At 38.8% G+C, this 23,047-nt stretch overlaps 1 protein-coding gene across 6 annotated transcripts in view; it reads right to left on the bottom strand.

Moving 5' to 3' along the window:
- RBMS3 (RNA binding motif single stranded interacting protein 3) overlaps positions 1–23,047 on the bottom strand; it is a 672,596-nt gene that overhangs the window by 384,057 nt on the left and 265,492 nt on the right. For all 6 annotated transcript variants that reach the window (XM_008709549.2, XM_040636892.1, XM_008709575.1 and 3 more), the window contains exon 4: positions 12,334–12,425. In XM_008709549.2, coding sequence (XP_008707771.1) covers positions 12,334–12,425 — 92 coding nt within the window. The remainder of the gene's footprint in view (positions 1–12,333; positions 12,426–23,047) is intronic.

Below are 23,047 nucleotides of genomic sequence, written 5' to 3'. Positions count from 1 at the left end.
ATAAGTAGATAAATTCCCAGAAACAACCTGCCAAGATTGAATCCTAAAAAAAATAGATAATATGAACAGACCAATAGCAAGTAAGGAAACTGAATCAGTAGTAAAATATCTCACAACACAGAAAACCCCAGGGCCAGATGGTTCCCCTGGTGAAGTCTATCAAACATTTAAAGAAGAATTAATACCAATCCTTTTCTACTCTTCCAAAAATTCGAAGAGAGGGGACACTCCCAAACTCATTTTGCTAAGATAACATTACCCTGATATGAAGCCCAATAAGAATTCTATAAGAAAAAAAAAAAAAAACTATTGGCCAATAACCCTGATAAATGCTAATGCAAAGGTTCTCACTAAAATACTAGCAAACCAAATTGAACAGTACATTAAAAGAATCAAGTACTTGATTACCGTAATCAAGTGGAACTTATCTCTGGTATGTAAGAATTGTTCAACATACACAATCAGTAAATGTGATACACCACATTCATAGAATGAAAGATAAAAATCACATTATCTCTCAATAGATGCAGAGAAAGCATTTGGCAAAACACAACAACTTTTCATAATGTAGACTCTAAACAACATGGATATAGAAGGAATATTCCTCAACATAATTAAGGCCATACATGACAAGCTCACAGTTAACATCATACTCAATGACGAAATGCTGAAAATTTTTCCTAAGATTAGGAACAAGACAAGGATGCCAATTCTCACAATTTTATTCAAAATTTGTACGCTGGAATTTCTGTATAATAATAATGTATAATAATACTGTAATCATGCAAGAAAAAGAAATAAAAGGCATGTAAAGTGGAAAAGAAGTAAAACTGTCTCTGTTTACAGATAATATGATCTTATATATAGACAATCCTAAAGACTCCACTGAAAAACTATTCAAACTAATAATTTCAGTAAAGTTGTAGGATACAAATCAACATACAGAAATTAGCTTTTCTATACACTAACAATGAATTTTCTGAAAAATAAATAAGGGAAACAATCCCATTCAGAGTAGCATCAAAAAGAATAAAATAGTAATAAATTTAACCCAAAAGATGAAAGAGCTATGGACACTAAAAACTACAACTTTGATGAAAGAAATTGAAAAAAACACAAATAAATAGAAAGGTTTCCATGCTCACAAACTGACATAATTAATGTTGTTAAAATATCCATAATACCCAAAGCCATCAATAAATTCAATGCAATCGCCATCAAAATTCCAATGGTAATTTTCACAAAAATAGAAAAAACAATCCAAGAATCATATGGAACCACATAAGACACTGAAGAGTCAAATAATCTTGAGAAAGAAACACAAATCTGTAGGAATCACACTTTCTGATTTTAATTATACTACAAAGTTATGGTAATCAAATAGTATAGTACTGGCATCAAAATAAGTGCGTAAATCAGTGAAAGAGAATCTAGAGCCCACAAATAAACCCTAGCATTTACAGTCTGATAATCTTTAACAAGGAGCCAAGAATATTCATTGGAGAAAATATCATCTCTTCAATGAATGGTGTTGGGAATATTGGGTAATCACATGCAGAAGAATGAAATTGGGCTCCTATAATATATCACTCACAAAAATTAACTTGAAATGGATTAAAGGCTTAAACATAAATCTAGAAACCATAAAACTCCTAGAAGAAAATGTAAGGAAAAACTCCTTGGCTCTGGTATTGGCAACAATTTTTTGAACATGACGCCAAAAGCACTAGGAACAAAAGCAAAAAGAAATAGGTGGGACTACATCAAACTGAAAAAGCTTCCACACCACAAAACAAAAAACAAAATGAAAAGGCAATCAATAGAATGGGATAGATTGGTTGCAAATGTCATCTGTCTAAAAAGGGGTTAATATCCAAAATATATGAGCACCTCCTCTGACTCAATAGCAAAAGAAATTTAAAAAATTAATTTAAAAAATGGGTAGAAGAACTGAAAAAATATGTTTTTCCAAAGAGAACATTAAAATGGACAACAGGTACATGAAAAGATGCTTGACGTCAGTAATTATCAGGAAAATGTAAACAAAACCTCCATGACATTTTACCTCACACATTAAAATGGCTATCCTCAAAAAGACAAATGATAACAAGTGTTGGTGAGGATGTGGAGAAAAAGGAGTTCTTGTGCACTGTTGGTTGGAATGTAAATTGGTGCAGTCACTACAGAAAACAGTATAGAAGTTCTTCAAAATATTAAAAAAATAGGGGTGCCTGGGTGGCTCAGTCGTTAAGCATCTGCCTTCTGCTCAGGGCGTGATTCCACGGTCCTGGGATCAAGCCCCGCATTGGGCTCCCTGCTCCACCGGGAGCCTGCCTCTTCCTCTCCCACTCCCCCTGCTTGTGTTCCCTCTCTCGCTGGCTGTCTCTCTCTGTCAAATAAATAAATAAAATCTTTAAAAAATATATTAAAAAAATAGAATTATGATCCTGAAATCCCACTTTCAGGTATATATCCAAAGGAAATGACAAGATGGCAAAGAGGTATCTTCCCTTCCATGTTAATTGCAGCATTATTCACAATAGTCAAGGTATAAAAACAACCTAAATGTCCATCTATGAATGAATGGATAAAGAAGATATGGTTTATATATACAATGGAATATTATTCATCTGTGAGAAGAAAGGAAATCCTGCTATTTCTGACAACATGGATAGACCTTGAAGGTATTTTCCTAAGTAAGATAAGTCGGGTAGAGAAAGACAATCACTGTGTGATATCATATATATGTGGGATATTAAAAAGCAGAATTCACAGAAACATAGTATAATGGTTGTCAGAGGCTACAGGCTGGGGGAAATGAAGAAATGTTGGTCAAAGGATACAAAATACCAGTTACAAGATGAGTAAGTTCTGGGAATCTAATGTAGAACACGGTGACTATAGTTAATAATACCGCATTATAAAATTGAAAATTTCTCAGAAGGTAGATCTGAAATATTCTCACCACAAAAAAAGAAGTGGCAATTATGTGAGGTGATCGTGGTGTTAACTAACCTACTGTGATAATCATTTTGCAATATATTCAGTGTACCAAACCATCCCATTATATACCTTAAACTGACACAATGCCTTATGTCAATTATATCTCAATAAAGCTGGCGGACAAAAAAGAAATCAAATATCCAAGCACCACTAAAGAGACTAGAGAGAAGCATTTGCAGTTTTACAATTTTTTTCTTGGATAGAACAAGGCTTTGGAACCCAATCGGCTTGGGTTCAAATCTAACATCACCGTTGGCTACCATTGTGAAAGGTCATTCCTTATTTCTTCATTTGTAAAATGGAAATAATAATGTCTACCTCTCAGGATCTGAGTTAGGATTAAATGGTAATAACTATAAAAACACTTAACTCCTTTACTAGCATAAAGCAGGTAGATGGTATTATTCTAAGTGAAATAAATCAGACAGAGAAAGACAAATACCGTATGATTTCACTTATATGTAAAATCAAACACACACACAAACAAACGAAACGGCAGACCCAAGAAAACAGAGCAAACTGGTGATTGCCAGAGGGGAGGGTGCTGGGAGGCTGGGCAAAATAGGGGAAGGGCACTGGGAGGTACAGGCTTGCAGTTACGGAAAGAATAAACCATGGGGATGAAAGGTACAGCGTGGGGAATACAGTCAATAGTATTCTAAGTGTTGTATGGTGATAGAGGGTAGCTACCTGTACGGTGAGCACAGCATAACATAAAGAGTTGTCAAAAAAAAAAAAAAGAGAGAGAGAGAGAGAGAGAGTTGCCCAATCACTATACTGTTCACCTGCAGCTAGTATAGCATTTTATGTCAACTATACTTTAATTAAAAGAAAAATAAATGTAATTTCCTTTAACTCCCTACATCCTGTTGTCTGTTTCCTTGCCTCTTTTAGAATAGATACAGTTTAGGGACTTGAAAAGATTCCCACAGCATACCAGGGGTATATATGCCAATAAGCTAGATCACATGCCTCAGTACTTAATAGATTTCTCCATGCTAGGATGTGAAACTACTAAGAATAAATATATAATTCTAACGTTACAATTCATGCAAGAATTTTCTTCAGGGTACACTACAAAATAAGATACAGAAAACATTTAGAATTGCCCCTCCAGGGAAGTTTCCATCTCTTCTGACAGTATTTTCATATGGTAGGAGAATGGTATGACACTCCTGGCCTTTTTCTTACTTGTTCACTTACGTAATACTCCCAGGTGGGAGGAGTAATGATTTACCTGACTGGTGAGTTTAAGAGCAAGAACTCAGTAAGGGTGACTCATTTGCTCCCTCCCTTCTCCTTGCGATCCAGCAGACAACACATTCACTATCTTCTTCTAGGTCTAGTGATACAACACACCTTTATCCCTTTCCGGGGAGCCCCATGGTTCTCTGGCACTTGCTGTGACTAGATGGCTAAATCTAAATTTGGCATTCGATATTTAAAGACTCATTTTCCTCATCAACCTAAGGCACATTTTCCTAACCCAGTACTACCAGCAATTGAATCAATGGTTTTGTTTTGTTTTGTTGCTTTAATTTGTTGTTCTTTCGTTTTTTCAATGGGATCAGAATCTACATAGGACAAAGCGATGCTTTGAATTAGGTCCATTCAATCCACAATGGTGACCAGAGACAGGATCTTTTCCTTCCAACTGTAAGAACAAATGATTAAAGCCATGAATGGAGATTGTTCATTATTACTTCTTAACAGTATATCAAGAGATGAGCCATTGATTGAGATCAGCCTGTGGACACATTCTGTTCAGAGAGGTAGGATGAAAGAGTTGGTATTTCTTGCAAATTGAAGAGAACTTGTAGTCCACAGACATCCTGCCGTAAAAAAGTATCTGGACACCTGGAAGAGACCTCGATGTACAACACAAATTAAGGTAAATTTTTTCATTGATTTGTATTTTTGTCAAATGCTAGGAAAGCAGGAAATTCAATTAGAGCACATTTCCACCATTTCGCCAAAGAGAATATAGTGGAGTCCTTGCAAAAGCACAGGGTAGCACCCACAACCTGATTATGTAAATCATTTTGTAGAAGCTAATACAAATATTTAACATCAGAGGATTCTGCTTCACAAACTTTAATAATTAACAAATAGGATTAAGATCAACCCTGACAATTTCAATATTGGGTTTTGTACCCCTGCATTCAGCATTAGGATTCAAGGGGAAAAAAAAAAAAAACCTGAGGTAAGTTGCCATAGCCAACCAAGCAGACACTCACAAATATTTTACAGACATGTGAAAGACCAACCACTCATATTTCTTTTACTGACAACTTCAAAAATCGCCATCATGAGGAAAATAATACTTGGTGTTTGTGAGAGATGTTCTTCTGCTGGAAATGTCTTTCACAAGAGCATGTGACACAAAGATTCATTTTAGGAAATGACACAGAGCAGGGTTTTCATTACATGGCATCAGTCATCCAAGAGTAATGAACTGTGTTAAAACCAACATTGGACAGCCACTCTTTGGAATTACAGTTATTTAAAGAACATTTCATAACAGTGGTGTAGGGTAGCTTGTCATCGCTTTACACCCCCCAGTACAACAGAACAACACTATTTGAAGAAGTTAAGTACTGGAACAAAATATTTACTGACTCCATTAGAATTCGGTTCATATGAAAAAATATCTTCTGAGAAATGTGCCATTGTGATAGATTGAAACCAGAGAACTCCCACAAAAAAAGAAAGGAGGAAGTGATGGTGGTGTATCCATCTCTTCCATTATTAAGAGGAAGGTATGGGATAGAGATGATAACAAAGTCCAGACGTGTTAGCTCACTGAAAAGTCTGCTTTATTTTGAATTACTATAGAAATTTTTTTTCATAACAATCTCTTGTTATGAGATTATACTATAATTTGCTCTCCTCATTTCTTTTTGATCTCTGTTCAAATATTACCTCATCAGAGAGATTCTCCATCACCACTCTATCTAAAATGCATCTCAGCCCGTCAAACGCCATCCTCGTCTCCCATACATTTAGTATGCTTAACCTCTTTTAATTGTTTTTAGAGCCACTTCTTATTAATATATGGTAACTCTTTATTTTCTGCCTTCCACCAGAATAACGTAATCCTCATAAAACTGGCTCAATGCTATGTCTTTAGCATGTAGAGCAATCTTGGTACATAGTAGGTGCTCAATATAAATGTGTTGAAAAACTAAGAGAATGAAAGTGATTTCTACCTAAATATTAGTCTATAGCCCTTATCCCTCTGAGAACATTTGGAATATGGACAAATGATAGTATATAGGCTTCTCTGATCCTTTGATTTTTGTTGAAAAAAAAAAAACAAAACATAAACACTTGGACAGTATTTTAGGATATTAGCATCCCCAGAACATGCCCATCATTATTTAGTATTGATTGAGTTTCCCACCCAGTCTCAGGAAGCAGTATCAACTCTATAGACAACTGAACTTGCCTTTGAACAATGCTTCTCTCCTTCCTGTATAAGAGCCTTTGAGAAGCTTCCTTGTTTGGTGGAATTACCAGGAGGCCCGACCCCACTGTAGTGACCCATGGATGTCAAATAACCTGCTTACTCTCATATACCTAGGGGTGGTAAAAGCAGAGACTATTAATAGGGCCTTAGATGACAGGAGTCTGGCTGATGAAGTCCACCATGTGCCTGTGCAATCAGAAGAGTCTCTTCGGTTGATAACAAGCCACATCATGAGGCTAGTGGTTAAACTTTAAAAAAATTTTCTAGAATATTCTATAATGTAGGCCTTCCTTCATTAACTAAAATTCTTCTTCTAGAATATAACCATTAGGGTTATATACTAATCACTGAGGTAATGTATTTTTTATTTAAGTTTATGCATATACATACTTGAATTTACAGAATTTATTTTTCTGTATGCATTGATTTTTCATTTTTTATCTCTTCTGATCTCAAGTGAAAAAAAAAATCACTCATTTTTAATTTTTTTTCCTTAATGAGAACTACGATTCAGGTCATTGATTTATGGAAGAGAATTCCTTTCCTCTGGTCCCAGTCTTGTTCTCTGCCATAGTTGACATGGGATTTTTATACTATCCCTGATGTGCCTGACGTTCTCTTGGACACTTGGTCTCTTTTGCAATTGCTTAACTTCGATTTATTCTACATATCCCACAGCGAGGTGAATCACCTTTGGTGGTGATTGGAATAACATTGCTGTTCCTGAAAAAGCGTTTGGGAAGGGCCCCGAGGATGGGGTGACTCCTTCTCTGTGGACTTTTCATCTAGAAAGAGATATGCTCTGTTTACATGTGTTTGGAATTGACAGACAGAAAATAAGAAAGAGGCCTGCTAAACCTGAGATAACTCAAGGCTTGGCTGATAATAATTGCTAACATCCAATATGTTGAGCCATTCCAGAGCCTACAAATTTACATTCAGGAAAACTCAGTTTCTAAAGCTGTGCAACCTTTCAGTGAGGTCTCAGTGAGGCCATGGGGAATAACGGGCAAGAAATGCCGCTCTGGAAGGCAGACAGAGATTATATGACTGGCTAACCAATGAACTTACTGCACTGACAAACTAGAATTCTATTCCTGCCCCCAGGATTTGGTACTGGTGATTTCTGCTTGTTTCTCATTCTCCCTGTTCCTGAACGATGGTCTTCCTTTATTTTCATGTATCCTATTTTTTCCCTACTGTTCTATACTGTGGGAATTGGGACAGATAGCTCATCTTTTAAGCTTATGAGTGCTAAGCCATGAGAAGCAGCGTGTCTGAGCCCGTTGGGGATGATGGCATCGCCAGATGTGATTATAGGATGAGGCTTTGAGGTAGGCTCCTTTGCGGAAGGAATGAACGCATGCCACCCAAAATGTATAAATGGGAGGAATGGTGTAATGGATGTCGGACAGCCAAAAAGATGAACTATTCTTACTTTTCTCTACTAGAGGTGAGGAAGCTAAATTATCCATAATCCCAGACTCTTTTGCCGCTAAGGGGGAAACCATATGACTCAGCTGGGGTCATGATGATGTAAACACAAGTTCCGACGTTAGAATTCTGGGAAAGCTTTTAAAAGGACAGAATCAGCCAGAATGATCCATCAGCTTCAGCTTCAGCTTTCAGACCCCTTTGTCCTTTTGTTTTTCCTGGCTAAGATGTGGATATCATATCTAGTCTTTAGAAACAAGATAAATGTACAGATGAAAGCCGCCCATAAAGAATGGCAGAGAAGACTTGATCCTTGAGGGCACGCCAAAGCATTTGCCCTTCACTGCCTATCTACGGCCTTCTTATTAATAAGAAAATAAACACTTACAAGGTAAAGCTATTCTTAGATGGTTTCTCCTCGGCTCTTTTCTTTGTATGCTTACAGAGACACATTCCTTAGCCAATGATTTTCTTCTAAATACTTTGAGGTTGGCAAAAACTATAACAGCCAATATTCTTAATCCAGAGCAATCCAGTAGCAATCCCAGGAGATAGGCTAAATGTAAAGATTCAGAATAAGAGAGAAGTTTTATTCAACTTGATTCTCCCACACCTAGCACAGTGCTTGACACTTGGCAGATAATAAAAATGCTTCTTGATATTATTTATTATATTTCTCAAGAGACTGTTTTGTAATGACATACCACTTAAAGCAAATGTTAGAATTTATAGAAAGTTCAGGAACAAATTTGAGTTTAATGAATAACAACATTCATTGAATAATTAACATTTATTGGATTCTTAGTATAATCTAAGCACCATGCCAAATTCTTTGGGCATTTTTTTAAATTAATTCTGACAGATGTCCTTAGTCCCATAACCTGGGTATTATTATTAGAGACTTTAAGAGACATTTAAATAACTTAGCCAAGGCCACACATCCAGGTGGTATCAGAGCCAAAATTCAAGGCCAATTTTCTCTCTCTCCAAACCTATGCTCTTAACCACTATGCATTACGAAAACATTCTAAATCTGCTCTCCTCAAAGAAACATTTCCTTTGATCCCTAAAAACTCTTTTTGACGGAACAGCAAGTATACAGAAAATGTTAGTCTGTGTTAATGGTTATACATTATTAATCAATTACCACTTACTGGATGATTTATTGTTTGATTTCTCTTAGTTGACAAATCAGTTGCATTTTTCATATGCACACATTGGAATAAGTTAGCTAGAGCGATTCCCTTGGAGACCTTCATGTTCATTCTGGGTTGCTATTGGGAACCTAGACCATTTGTCGCATTTTTACTTTAAAATCCTGGAGTCTTTAAAATGTAGCACCATAACCTGCGTCCTAGATATTGATAAGAACAAGGATGCAGGAGGCGATTCCGTAGATACTTAAACGGCAAAAAAATATAGTGCAAGTTTCACACGCCCTGCAGACTGCAGGTTTATATGATAATAAATTATAGTTCTCACCAGGACAAAGGGGAAAAAAAGCCATGAAATCCAATAGCTCAGTGAGAAATCTGCTAATACAGGTGGTCAAGCTTGCTCCATTTCATTGTCAAAGGGAGGCTATTTATTTGCTTCTGGGTAGTTAAATTACAGAGCCATTTACTACTGAAAGTTTTCTAGTACGAAGATGTGCATCTAAAGCTCTGGGCTTTAGATTCAAAGTCTGTGAGAAAAAAAAAGAGGAACAAGAATTCACTCCACAGACAGCGTAATTGATAAGGTAGAAATCCTTCAGCAACTCTAGAAATAAAATACGTGCCTTTAAACATTTCAATTGGGGGCGCCTGGGTGGCTCAGTCATTAAGCGTCTGCCTTCAGCCCAGGTCATGATCTCGGGGTCCTGGGATCGGGTCCCTCATCGGACTCCCTGCTCAGCGGGGAGTCTGCTATTCCCTCTCCTTCTGCCCCTGGTTGTGTTTCCTCTCTCGCTGTCTCTCTCTTTCTCTGTCAAATAAATAAATAAATAAATAAATAAATAAATAAATAAAATCTTTTTAAAAAAATAAACATTTCACTTGGAATCTCCTTACGTTGTACATTGTGCCGTGTGCGTTGGGCATGGGATAAGGATCAAAATTCTGGCTATAATGAATAACAGTTTTGAGAAGCTGTTTAAAACGCATTCCCTTTGATAACCTCCTGTTTAGGTGAGAGGTCAGTGATTGGTGTACCCGTGTGTGTGTGTGTGTGTGTGTGTGTGTGCGCGCGCGCGCGAGAGTAAGATGGACAGAGATTCCTTGTGCACCAGAATGCTCAGAAACAGAGAAAAAACAGTCATAATGGCTCCTCAGTAGTTATAAAATCAGTGCTAACTTTCTTTGCCTGTTGTGCAATATGATAGTGATTTTTACCCAACAAGTAGAACTACGCGGAATTTTTTTTTCTCCGAACATTTGAAACGGTGGAGATTGCACACCATATATTCATTATTTCATTTTTTTAAAGATTTATTTATTTATTTATTTATTTATTTATTTATTTATTATTTATTTATTAGAGAGAGACAGCCAGCGAGAGAGGGAACACAAGCAGGGAGAGTGGGAGAGGAAGAAGCTGGCTCCTAGTGGAGGAGCCTGATGTGGGGCTCGATCTCGGAACGCCGGGATCACGCCCTGAGCTGAAGGCAGACCCTTAAGGACTGCGCCACCCAGGCGCCCCTATATTCATTATTTCTAAACTGCCACAACCTAGCAATTTCCAAAACTTGTTAGTCCATCAGTAAAATAAAGCAAAGATATTCCAATAATAACTTCTTTCTCATAAGCATTTTTATAATGATTTTCTTGTCAGTTGCCTTTCAGTCTAACTTCAAGTTTTATGTTTTGCGTGTACTAAGCAACTGTATTTTACCACTTGTTTCCTGGGTATAAGTGCTTTCTTACGTTGCCAGCTGACTTGATTCTTGCCAAGTGACCTTTAAACCAAGACATGTACGTAATTCCCTTATTAATTACAAATATTAACTTCATCCCTCTTACTTCATGACCAAATGTGAAGCTTCCAGGCACAGTCTTGATGAGGAATACATTACACAGCTGAAAGAATTCAAATTCTAATTTATATAGCCTTGACAAACAACTAATGTATCATAAAGGACAATGAGTTCACCAAAGTAATCTTTGTGGGCAGTGACCCACAACAAAAGATTAACAGATATGAGTGGTATCAGCTTGCTAAAAGACATTGGAAGATGAAGAAAACCAAATATCCTACCTGTGGTTATCTCAGGTGGAAAATGGAAAATATCATCAGGGAATGTTTGCAACCACGACAAAATCCAAATGACTGAAAATTTGATGACTTGGTAATTATATCACTCAGTTCTTAGGGGAATAGTTAAGGGTAAGGGGATACGTGAAGATGGCCCAAATGCATTAGGTCTGAATTTCAAGACCTGTTGGCTCTTCTACCTAACTTTTGAGACTCCAGAGACAAATAAATTCAGTAATAGTAATCAGAAAATTATTTAAAAATATATTTGCAAAATGATCATTAACTTAAAGCAGATATGTATCAAGCATTTATATGCTATAAACGATTTTCTTAAACTTTTTATTTCAAAATAATCATAGAATTTACATCAAGTTGCAAAGATAGTATAGAGAGATCCCATGCACCCTTCACCCAGTTTCCTCAAAATTTACATCTTACATAACTATAGTAAAATATCAAAACAAGGAAGTTGATATTGACATGCATGTATAGTTCTAGAACCATTTTATCACATGTGTAGATTCTTGTAACTACCACTGCAATCAGAATTCAAAACTATTTAAAATGCTCTTATTTTCTTGAATATAAAAATGCATTATGATTTCAGATAGAAAGTTCCAGACTACTTGTTCTACATAACAACAAATGAGTATTGAAAGTTATTAATATTTAGGAGATTATCACCTAGTAAATCTATATATAAAGGCCAAAGTGAAATTCTAGCAATACAGACAACGTATGCTTTGGGTAAACTCATTTCCCCTGCATAAATCAGACAACCTCATTATCCAGCCATCAGCTCTCCCCAACATGAGAGTGAACAGTTTTTTAGCACAATTTACCAGTGACAACTTGCTGAGAATCATACTCTTCCCAAACAGTTTCCTGGTGAAAGTCCTAGACACACACACACACACACACACACACTTTTTTCAGGCAAAACAGAGCACTTCACAAGTGCCGTTAAAGCGCTAATGAGGTCACCATAACAAAAGAGCTTATTAATATATACACACAAAGAAACAATGAAGTAAACCAGCCAGGTTCTTCCAAGCCAAAGCTATTTTAAGGTTTTGTGTCTTCCCTAACAAGTAAATGAATCCCAAATCGTTGCAAACTCCAATTCGGACTCAGTTCACGATAATGGAGAAATATATGATCACAAAAGAAAAAAATCTAAACCCCAGTCTTACCTTGGCCATCTGTGCCTGCACGCCATTTGCCTTGAGAGATGCTACTGCTTTTTGCGCAGCTGCAGGGCTGTCAAAATCTACAAAACCGTAACCTGTGAAAACACAAAAGCCCTTGTTAGTACCGCACCTCTCAAAGTGTGTTTGCGGCCACACTTGCATTCATAACTCTTGGAATAACCATGAAGGCTCTCAACCGATTGGCCTTTCCATGTCAGGAAAGATACCACAATATCATTAAACATGGAATTGTAATTCTCTTATTTTCTGGAGATTGCTTTGGGGACTGGGTATGTAGTCAATGATCTGATTTGGGCTCATGTGATGAGGAAGGTAATATATTATTTAACTAGGTTCCTCTTTCTTTAGTGAATTTGCTGCAGAATGAGTAGCACAAAATGCAGAAAAATATAGAAAAGTCTATGTCTAAACTTAATTTTCAAAAGCCCAAAAAAGTTGATGTTAATAAAAGCCCTAATACAACTTAAAGTTATCACCAACAACCTCAGTAGGGCCTGGAACACAGGACACATCTGTTATATAAATGTATGTTGACTGTGTGAATGAATAAATGTTGTGAATGAGAGTTGTGGTCTAAACCTAGTTCTCGTTGATACCTAAGCCCATGCTAATGCACCACAGGACCTTGTCTCACTCAATGGTCACGTCTTAAATAAATTATTTTAACTCTCAAGTGATATGTGATGGAATAATTCCATGGATAAAGATTCATAGCTTCTTTAAAAAAAAAATAGACCCATATCATTTATTTGTTACTTGAGTATAATCTGAAAAAGGCACAGGAGTTCCCTATACTGTTCTCTGCCCGTGTGCCTGTGTGAGCATGTATACAGAGTAAGCCTAGAGAAATAGCTAGAATCAATGAAACAGAATTGATGGAAAGGAGATTCTGCATGCCCATAAACTAGCTGATCTTAGTCCGGGGCTTAGCCTCACTGTAATGTCAGCTGCCAAAAATATTTCAAAATAAAAAAAAGCTCAAGAATGAGTACGAGGGCAGCTTTGTGTAGCATGTCTAAAAAGCCCATCATATATATCCTCTCCTCATCTGTCAGGCAGGATCTACTCTGCACTCTCATACTTGTTCCTCAGAAGTTTGGAGGTGAGCTACCAAAGCAAACCTACTAACCATGCCCTGTGACCCACCCCCCATAACCAAGGAAGAGCGCGAGGGAATTCAATTACCGAGTTGTTTCTTTTAATTAACTTTTTAATTTTCTCCCTTCGAATCCCTTCTTCTTTTTCTCCCTCCCAGCATGTTATCCTAAAATGAACTTGTTACACAGCAGTGTACCATAAAATGCTCTTGAAACGCTGGGCAGAGAAGCTGTGAGTTTTGCATTTCTCCTCCAAGGGAAAGCTCCTCTGTAAGTCCCGCTAATTCTTCTCTTCCCACAAAATTCAAACCATGTGAGGAATAGGAGTATTACCACCCACTACGATGAGTCCGATAGGGGAAATAAAAGCCGAAAGAGAAAGGGGAAAAAGAACAAAATAAGTCAAGAAGTAGAGTCAGGGGGAAGAGTCGGTAAAACTAAAATGTAGGCATTATCTCCTTTGTACATGGACTGTGCTGGGCAGCTGACATGTTGATCCCTGGGGAAATGATGACGTCAGGTCTTACTGGCCTCGTGCCCATTCAAGGATATGTGAAGAAACAGAGGCTCAAGCAAGGTGGCACAACTAACCCCTGAACCTCAAGCTGCTTAATTGGCGGGTCCAGGATTTGAAGCAAAGTCCTCGTAAGCCCTTTCCAAATGCACCACACAACGAACTACTCTATAACCCCACTTTCCGGACTCTTTTGAGTAGGTCCTGAAGCCCACCAGGGAGAGGATACAGTTCTCGAAAATTCCTTGATTTTGAAGTCAGGACATAGAAGAAAACAGTTCCACAAATGGATGCAGTGCAGTTCACTTAGGACATTTATGAATGGGGTGGTTGAATTCTCAGCATACCTGGCTAAGTGCGGTTTGACAAGATGCCCCCTCCCCATGCTTTCGTCAATCATCCTCATCCATTCACATGCTCATTCTTTCATTCAGTAATGAAATTCTATTTCAGGCTCTTTGCCAGGCACATGGTAGATAGGAGTTAAAAAGAATAGTCCCGGGACGCCTCGTTCGGTTAAGTGTCTGCCTTCGGCTCAGGTCATGATCTCAGGGTCCTGGGATTGAGCCCCACATCGGCCTCCCTGCTCCCAGGGAAACTGCTTCTTCCTCTCCTCCCTGCTTGTGTTCTCTCTCATGCTATCTTTCCCTCTCTCTCAAATAAATAAAATCTCAAAAAAGAAAAGAATAGTCCCACTTCCCACCCTTATGCATTTTTAGAGTTGAGAGACAGACGTGAAACAAATAGCCATACAAATGAATCTATAATTAGGTCCTTGAAAGAAAACAAAAGCGTATAATATAGACTCTAACAATGGAGTGTTCATTATGGAAAGTTAAGGAAGCAGTGGCATGAAATGATTTGCATTGCTTAAAATATCCCTCCAACTGGCTTCCGCTGAAGATTGAATGGTTGTGGAGAAGGTGGGCAACAAGAGTGGAATCAGGAGAAGATGTAGGGCTGTTACAGCAGTCCGGACAAATGGTGGCTGGCGATAAAATGGAGGGGATGAAGTGGATGATTTGAATTATATTTTGGAGGCAGAATTAGCAAGACTTGATGATAGATTGACTGGAGTAAGGGAGATACAGAAGATAAGGATTACTACCGATTTTTCAGCAGAAGCCACCGGTGGGTGGAGATGTGATTTACTGAAGTGGGGAGCCCGGAGGAGGATCCAACAGGGGAGAGGGAAAATTAAAATATCGGTTGAGTCAGAAATGCCTGTGAGACATCTAAGTAAAAATGTCAAGGCGCAGTTGGATGTATTCGGCTGGTGCTCAGAGAAGAGGATAGGATTGGAAATATAAATTAGGAGGTCAACAGCATAAAGAAGTGATTTACAGAGACGGAAATAGACAAAAATGCCTAGTGTAAGTAGAAACCAAGGGCCCAGGTTTGGAGCTTGAACGACTTCAGCATTTAGGTGTCAGGTAATAACAGGAGATTGCAAAGGAGGCTGCAGGAGAATCAGAGAGGAAGAAGGGACCGAAAAGGGAAGAGGATGTCTCAAATCCAAAGGAAGAAGGTGTTCCAGGAAGGAGAGAGAAATCAACTGTCACAGGCCATGGACAGTGCGAGCAAGATGAGAGCTTGCAAATGTCCGATGTGCTTAGGAATGTGGGTGTCATCATCATGATTTGCTTCAGGCAAGTGGTGGCTATTGAAGCCTGCTTGACTAGCTGAAGAGAGAGAGAAAGAAAAGAAGGTCGAGAGAGTCCTCGCAGGCCTTCTTCCTGTTATCTTGCTGGGAAGGAGAATTAAGAGACAGGTCAGCTAGAGGGGTGATATGAGGTCAAAGGAGTTGTTTTGGTTCATTTTAAGATAGGAGATACCATGGTTTTTAACCTTAGTTGTACACTAGAATCACCCTGGGAGCTTACAAAAGAAATACCAGTGTCCATTTCTCACCCCCAGGAAAGTAAATCAATATCTTTGGTAATGTGGCCCAGGTGTTTACATACACATACATACAAGTGTGTGTTTGTGTGTGTGTATGTGTACATGTGTGTTCCTCAGCTGATTTCAGTGGGAAGCCGGGGAACTACAGTGGATTCATCCAAGTTATTCAACAAATGCTTAGTTGTTGCACCCACTATGGGATTATTCTTAGCAATTTCAAATAGTGGTAGGAATGATCAAGCAGAAAGCAAGAGGTCAAAACTTCAGGAGGGCAAGGGGACAACTTATAGAATAATATTCCTGAAAAGTGAAGGAGTCAGAGAATCTGGAGCACATATCCAGTGCTGCCCTTCCTAAAGGAGGGATCCTTCCCTTCTCTCATCACAACTTGAAGGCAGGGGAAAAAAATCACTCTTGGTTAATGAGTGTTATTTATTCGTAGATACCTGGTTACTGGGACTGTACTTAACACATAGCCCGTGCTTAATAAATATTTGTCAAAATTAATTAAAAGGATGTTTAAAAGGTGCTAATACTTCACAGACTAGAGTGGAAATTGACTGATTAAAACACTTGTTAATACATTTTGACTATAAAGAACAATATAAATGCCAAGGGGTCCCAGTCTGGCTCCGCCATGCTGCCCCCCAGCCAGGTGGCCCCAGATTCAGGACTGCCTCTGTTCCAACATGGCTTCCTCTCTGGCTCCCTCCCTTTCCTTCCACCCCCACACATTACACAGGATATGACAAAATCACAGTGCTGATCTCCAGGGCCAGGCTTCAGTCCAAACAGAAGAAATCTCTGTGAGGGAATGAGACACCTGAGCTTTCTCTGAATCAGGGAGGGGATGGTTAAACTTTGAGAAGAGTGTATTTCTAGAGCCATCAGGGCAGCAAGGAGAGGGGTGCGTCTGTACAAAATATCTCTTCTACAGAAGACTCCACAGCCCCAGGGGTGCTCAGATCCTCTGACACAAAGTTATAAATAAAGAATAAGCCACCAGATATGAAATATTTTACCGAGCTATGTGTTTTCCACACATACTCACTTTCACTAATTAAAATGCGAGTGCAGAGGTAAAAACGTCTCAAGCAACCCCAGAAAACACTGTGATTGTAGAAATGCACGTTGCCTTCCTGAGTCTTCTGTGATGGTACACGCTACACGCCACCAGGAGAACAAAACGGAACGCAAACGGCTCCTAAAGAATAATGATGCATTTACCACCAAATAAAGTGACCTCAATTTGGTTTCAATTTGCTTTCCTTAATGACAAAGAATCAAGTCTGGGAACAGGAACCTCTGCCCCTACATCTGGAGAGGGGCAGGGCGGGGACATGAGCTCAGCTCTGGCTAAGAATGCTTTATGGCAACTGCCAAAATCCTCACTGAGACACTGGTGAATGGAAGCCGTTGCAAACCCCAGCCCGAGTGGCTGAACGCACACCAGTCTCCCTCCCTCGATTACATAATTAAGCTTGGCAGTAGGTTCAAATGAATTAAACCTGAATGTCACTGTTTTCTCCACACACCCCTGTCCTTGTTTTCCTTCCTTGTTAGGGGGAGAAGGCCACAGCAGTTCTGCAATTAGCGGGAAGCAGAGCAGTGAGAAAGAACCAACTCCATGCTAATTAGGTCATTCGCCAAATGCACTCAATCCATTGGCAGATATAATCAATGCTTTCCTGAAATGCCTGAAACTTGGTGTGTTAATTTAAAGGTTTGCTATTTTTATTGAGTTACAAGCCTGGTGACTTTATAGAAACACACACACACACACACACACACACACTTAAAAATTGTAACCGAGTTCTACAAACAATGGATTGGCCCAGAGGGTTGCATTTGTAGGCAGCTTCTCTGCGACCTTTGCCACTGGACCACTGTGTGACAATCCATTTGCATTTTGTTAAATCTCATTGCACTACTAGATATTTACCCCAAAGGTACATATGTAGTGAAGAGAAGGGCCATATGCACCCCAATGTTCATAGCAGCATTGTCCACAATAGCCAGACTGTGGAAGGAACGCAGACACCCTTCAACAGACGAATGGATAAAGAAGATGTGGTCCATAGACACAATGGAATATTACTCAGCCATCAGAAAAGATGAATACCCACCATTTGCATTGACAGAGACAGAACTGGAGGGGATTATGCTAAGTGAAATAAGTCAAGCAGAGAAAGACAATTATCATATGGTTTCACTCACATGTGGAACATAAGGAATAGCATGGAGGACATTAGGAGAAGGAAGGGAAAAATGAAGGGGGGGAAATCAGAGGGAGAGAAGAACCATGAGAGACTATGGACTCTGGCAAACAAACTGAGGGCTTCAGAGGGGAGGGGGGTGGGGGATTGGGATAGGCCAGCGATGGCTATTAAGGAGGGCACATATTGCATGGTTCACTGGGTTTTATATGCAAATAATGAATCATGGAACATTGCATCAAAAACTAAGGATGTACTGTGGGGTGACTAACGTATCATAATTAAAAAAAAAAAGTCTCTTTGCCATCTTCAACAGCCTGTTTTGTACTTCTCTGTTGCTGCTTGCTTTTTAAATTTTCTACTTAAACTGCTTTCCCATTTGCCAACATTGGGATTATAGTTTCTACGTGGCGGTGGGGGGGGCGGCAGCAGAGAGACATTAAAATCAGAACTCCTGGTTCGGATCTGTGGTGGCATCTACTCGGCTGAGGGAGACCTGCTCTCAGAGTGAACTGCACACTAAATCTCACAACATTTGCATTGCTCTTCCTCTTCAGAATGGCAGTCATAAAAACCCACTTGAAACACAGATGGCTTGATGTAACACCCAACTTCTTTCAAAGACGATCCAGCTGTGAGTCAAATGCGATTTTTAAACAGAATAAGAGAACACTTTGTCTGGGAATTACACGTTCAACTGAAGTTCCACTCAAATTGAACAGTTGAAGATGTTTAAGAATTGCCCTCCCATCGATTCCCCCCTTCTTCTGTTTAGCCTTAACGATGTTCTGTGGCTGTCATCTGAGCTCACAGAGGAAAACTGGAGCTTCAGGGACGGAAGGTGACCTGGCAGAAGGGAGGAGTGGCTTGCAGGCTTCCTACAGGTCTGGTGGAATCCAGGCTGCCTCCTTGCCTCTGCGTTTCGGCTAATTTCTATCACAACCCGAAAATGTTGACTCATGGCCAAATGCCTTTTTCTTATTATTGCATTTCCTAATTTTCTGCATTATGTGATCAAAGAGGGTGGTCGCAGGGTAGCCACTGATAAATTCTTCACTACTTGTATATTTACAAAACCAAACTAACCAGAAACCCCAGTCATGACGTCAGTATCTTCTTTGTGGTGATTAGTATAACGAAGCAAGGGTACTACACAGGAACCAGAATAGCCATGTGGCCTAACTTAGATGTGTGAAAAATAAAGGCAAGAGACAAATCCTGCTAGAACTCAAAAGCCAGCAACAAGAATGATTATTTTGAGTGAAAGAAAATCTAAGTCATTAAAATCTGAAATCACCTATGCTTTGAAACATCTTCAGAAAGTAATTTGGAATTATTTTATTCAGGGAAAAAAAAAAAACAAGCATGTGTACTTTCTCTGCAAAAGGCTGCAGCCCTCAGATGCTTAGCAAATAGACGTAAATTAACAAGGCTAACAATGTCCTATATACAGTAAACAGATTACTTCACTAGTTCCCCGGATGTTTGACCTTAATTACCCAAACGTTCTGATATTCTAGTGCCAGAAACACTAAAATGAGACGTCAGTTTTTGGAGTAGGATTCACCTGTTATGAGGAACGCTTTTAAATCATGATGTGAGCTTGCTCTTATTTCATTTATTACGCATCTACTATGTGCAAGAAAGATAGCTCGCTAGATGCTTCAGGGAAAACTAAGACACTTTACTATATAGTCCCTCCTGTCAGGCAGTTTAATGGCCTAGTAGGGTAGATAAGGAAATTTAAATACAATAGAGAGTCTTTTTTTTTTTTTTTTTGGGGGGGGGGGGGGGAGAGAGGACAAGCAGCGAAGAGGGCAAGAGGGAGAAGCAGACTCCCTGCCAAGCAGAGAGACTGATGGGTACTCAATCCCAGGACTCCGGGATCATGATCTGAGCCAAAGGCAGACTCTGAATCAACTGAGCCATCCAGGCGCCCAGTAGAGAGTCTTCTAACACATAGGGGTTTACATCAGGTGAGCATATGCAAAATGCGATGTTTTCCTTTAGTAGAGTACACATGGTTTTGTGTATACAGTTCAGCTCATCAGAGCTGAATGCCTGATTCAACATGCCCAAACCCTTTCGATGTGTGGCATGATGGCAAAAGCATCCACGTTCTAAATTTCTGTACGTATGTATTATTCTATCTCTCTGTTTGCCAGCTTTTGTGCACAACAGAAATGAATTTAGTTAAATACAAAGTATGTAGAGGAATCAGCACCACATAAAAAGTGAAAGGAAAATGCTAGTATTCCAACATGGCAAGTATTTCTTCCAGGTGGGGGCCAAGTCAATACATTTTGCACAAATGACAAAAGGGAGCACGAGGAAAAGAAATTAGGTCCCATACGGCATTTCCCGGCAGAATAGAACAATTACAAAGACAGACAAATTTAGGGAGCAAAGTACTTAGTAGTATGCCACTTGAAAATGGGACACTATCTCATCCCATTTATGTTGCACAGGAAGTCTTATTAAACCAAACACAAATTCAAATCCCAAAACTCACTTCCCTACTCACCCTGTTCAATTGATTTTTAAATGAGAGAAATTGCTTCTTTATACTGAATAAAGTCAAAATTAAGATCAGGATCATCATTTATGGGCTTAGAGAGATCACTATGCTTTATTAAGATTAAAGAAACTCACTGATTTGCCAAGGTCTTCGACTAGACCAACCATTATTTTATTATAATATTGCAGAGATTAAGGGAGCAGTCTGCTTGGCTGTAAACGGGCAGATTAACCTCTGTGAATCATCTTGCAAAGCTTTCCTTTGCTAACAGGCAGTGTTCAAGGACACAAAGAAAATATATGTCTTGTGTGAACCTTTGGTCCTATGTGTCTCTGCCATCAATAGCAGCGGGAGGTACAAACGTGTAATGCAGTGCGGCTGCAGGAGCCAGCCAGAGTACTGATAAAATAATTCCATTGAGTTTGTAACTATGATGGAAGCAAGCTGTAATTGAACACTCTAATTATAGCTCTACAATCCCAGTGCACAGTAGGGTAGGCAAAACTAGCTATGATTTCATTCCTGAGTGCCCACCCTGCCCTCCCTCTCCTTGCTCTGATCTTATAGACTTGCAGAACGTAGACTATTCCTCCATCAGAAGAGCAGAGATGATGGTCTCAGTGTGTGAGAATCCATGGAAGGACAATCCCATGCCCCCAACCCCCAGCCCCCAGGTGCTTTAACGCACAGTCACACTCAATGGTTCCAGCTAACGGCCTAGGAAGCACTGTGTAGCCTTTCACATCCTTCTAGAGCAGAGACATCCCCTGACCTGTGGCCATTCATCTTTAGAGGATGGATTTTGAAGCAGAACTAGGCAACCAGTCAGAGGGGTGCATCGAGCAGCTCAGTGCAAAAAGGAAGGAAGAGGAGGTGAATCCTACATACAGGTCGACTCTTTTTAAGAAGGATGAATTATCTGGGAGTCTCTGTTGTTGCTACACTTTACATTCTAGATATTCCCTCCACTGTCTTGTCAGTTCATCTAAATTTCTGCACAAAGCTCGGTATGCCTTTAAACTTTTAAATTTCCTGGGAAAGTCTCCATGCATGATTTCCTCCTTCTAAACCTTTGACAAAACTCACTTCAAAACCCTCAGGAAGCTTCTGTTTAACGTGTTTTCTATTTTAAGCCCATATTTTACTGGATGCAGTCTTCAGTCATGTGTTTATAGGTCTTATTCCAAATATTTTAAATAAATATCTGAAAGTACCGTCCCTGGGACTATGAAAAATGGTGTCCTTTACATCCTATTAGATCCCAAATTACTTCTTTTCATCCCACCTGATATAACAAATACGATTCTAGCTCTGTATTCAAATATTAAAAATAAAAAAAAAAACTTACGTGTACATATAGGTAATTGAGAGTAACAGAATGCATGGGGTAAAAAAAAATAAATAAATAAAAATAAAAAATAAAAATGAAGCCAAACAAAACAGTATTCACTGAAATAATTGTGAGTTCTTTTCTACCTAGACCTTAGTGCTGTGGTTCTCCTTCCCAAGAAACTCTCCTATGATTCCTTCTGATGTTCTAACTTGAAAAAGCAACCAAAAGTAAATCTTGAGCTCTTACAGTTGTATATGCATTAGCAGCACTTAGGGACTTACAGAGTGATAAAATTTATTCCTGCTATCAGGGGCACCTGCGTGACTCAGTCGGTTAAGCGTCTACCTTTGGCTTAGGGGACCAAGTCCTATGGCAGGCTCCCTGCTCAGCAGGAAATCTGCTTCTCCCTCTCCCTCTGCTCCTCCTCCTGCTTGTGCTCTCTCGTTCTCAAATAAATAAATAAAATCTTTAAAAAAATTATTCCTGCTACCAAAAAACATGAAATGAAAAACATTGTAGTTAAGATTTTATAAATGGCTCCCCAACTGTCCATTTTCCCCCTAAAAATAAATAGTAGTGTTGTTTTCTTTTAATTTTAAAAATTATACAATTTTATTGAGGAAATTTCAGTCAATACAGAGGGAAATTAACCATGACGCCACGGCTCAAAAATAAACAAACTGTTCATTTAATTTTTTTTCTTTATTTTTAACCCAAATGGTATCAGATTATGCAGTTTTATAATCTCCTTCTTTCTCTTAATAAAGCGTGTGGCTACCTTTCCTGATCAATAAATATGGATCGATATAATCTTGTTAACCTATTATTTTCAACATCCAATTGCCTAGCTCTTTCTTAAAGATTTCTGAGCTCTACATTATGCCAGCCAACTGATTTGCAAAACTGAACTTATTCCAACATTTTGAAAGATTTTTAAAATTAATAAAATAGGAATAAGCATTATTCTTAAAGCCTCCTAGACTTTAGAGAGTGATTTTTTTCTGAGTTTTTTGTTTCTTTGAAAGATACTTCAAAGACCCTAATGCATGCAAACCAAAGACCTCAGAAGCCAGTTAAATCAAATTCATATAATGCCCTCCTGAAATACAGGAGATG

This window comes from Ursus maritimus, unplaced genomic scaffold, assembly GCF_017311325.1.
Source record: "Ursus maritimus isolate PB19 unplaced genomic scaffold, ASM1731132v1 scaffold_20, whole genome shotgun sequence".
NCBI lineage: Eukaryota > Metazoa > Chordata > Mammalia > Carnivora > Ursidae > Ursus > Ursus maritimus.
Note: the sequence above shows the minus strand (reverse complement) of the source record. Positions and strands in the feature narration are given on the sequence as shown.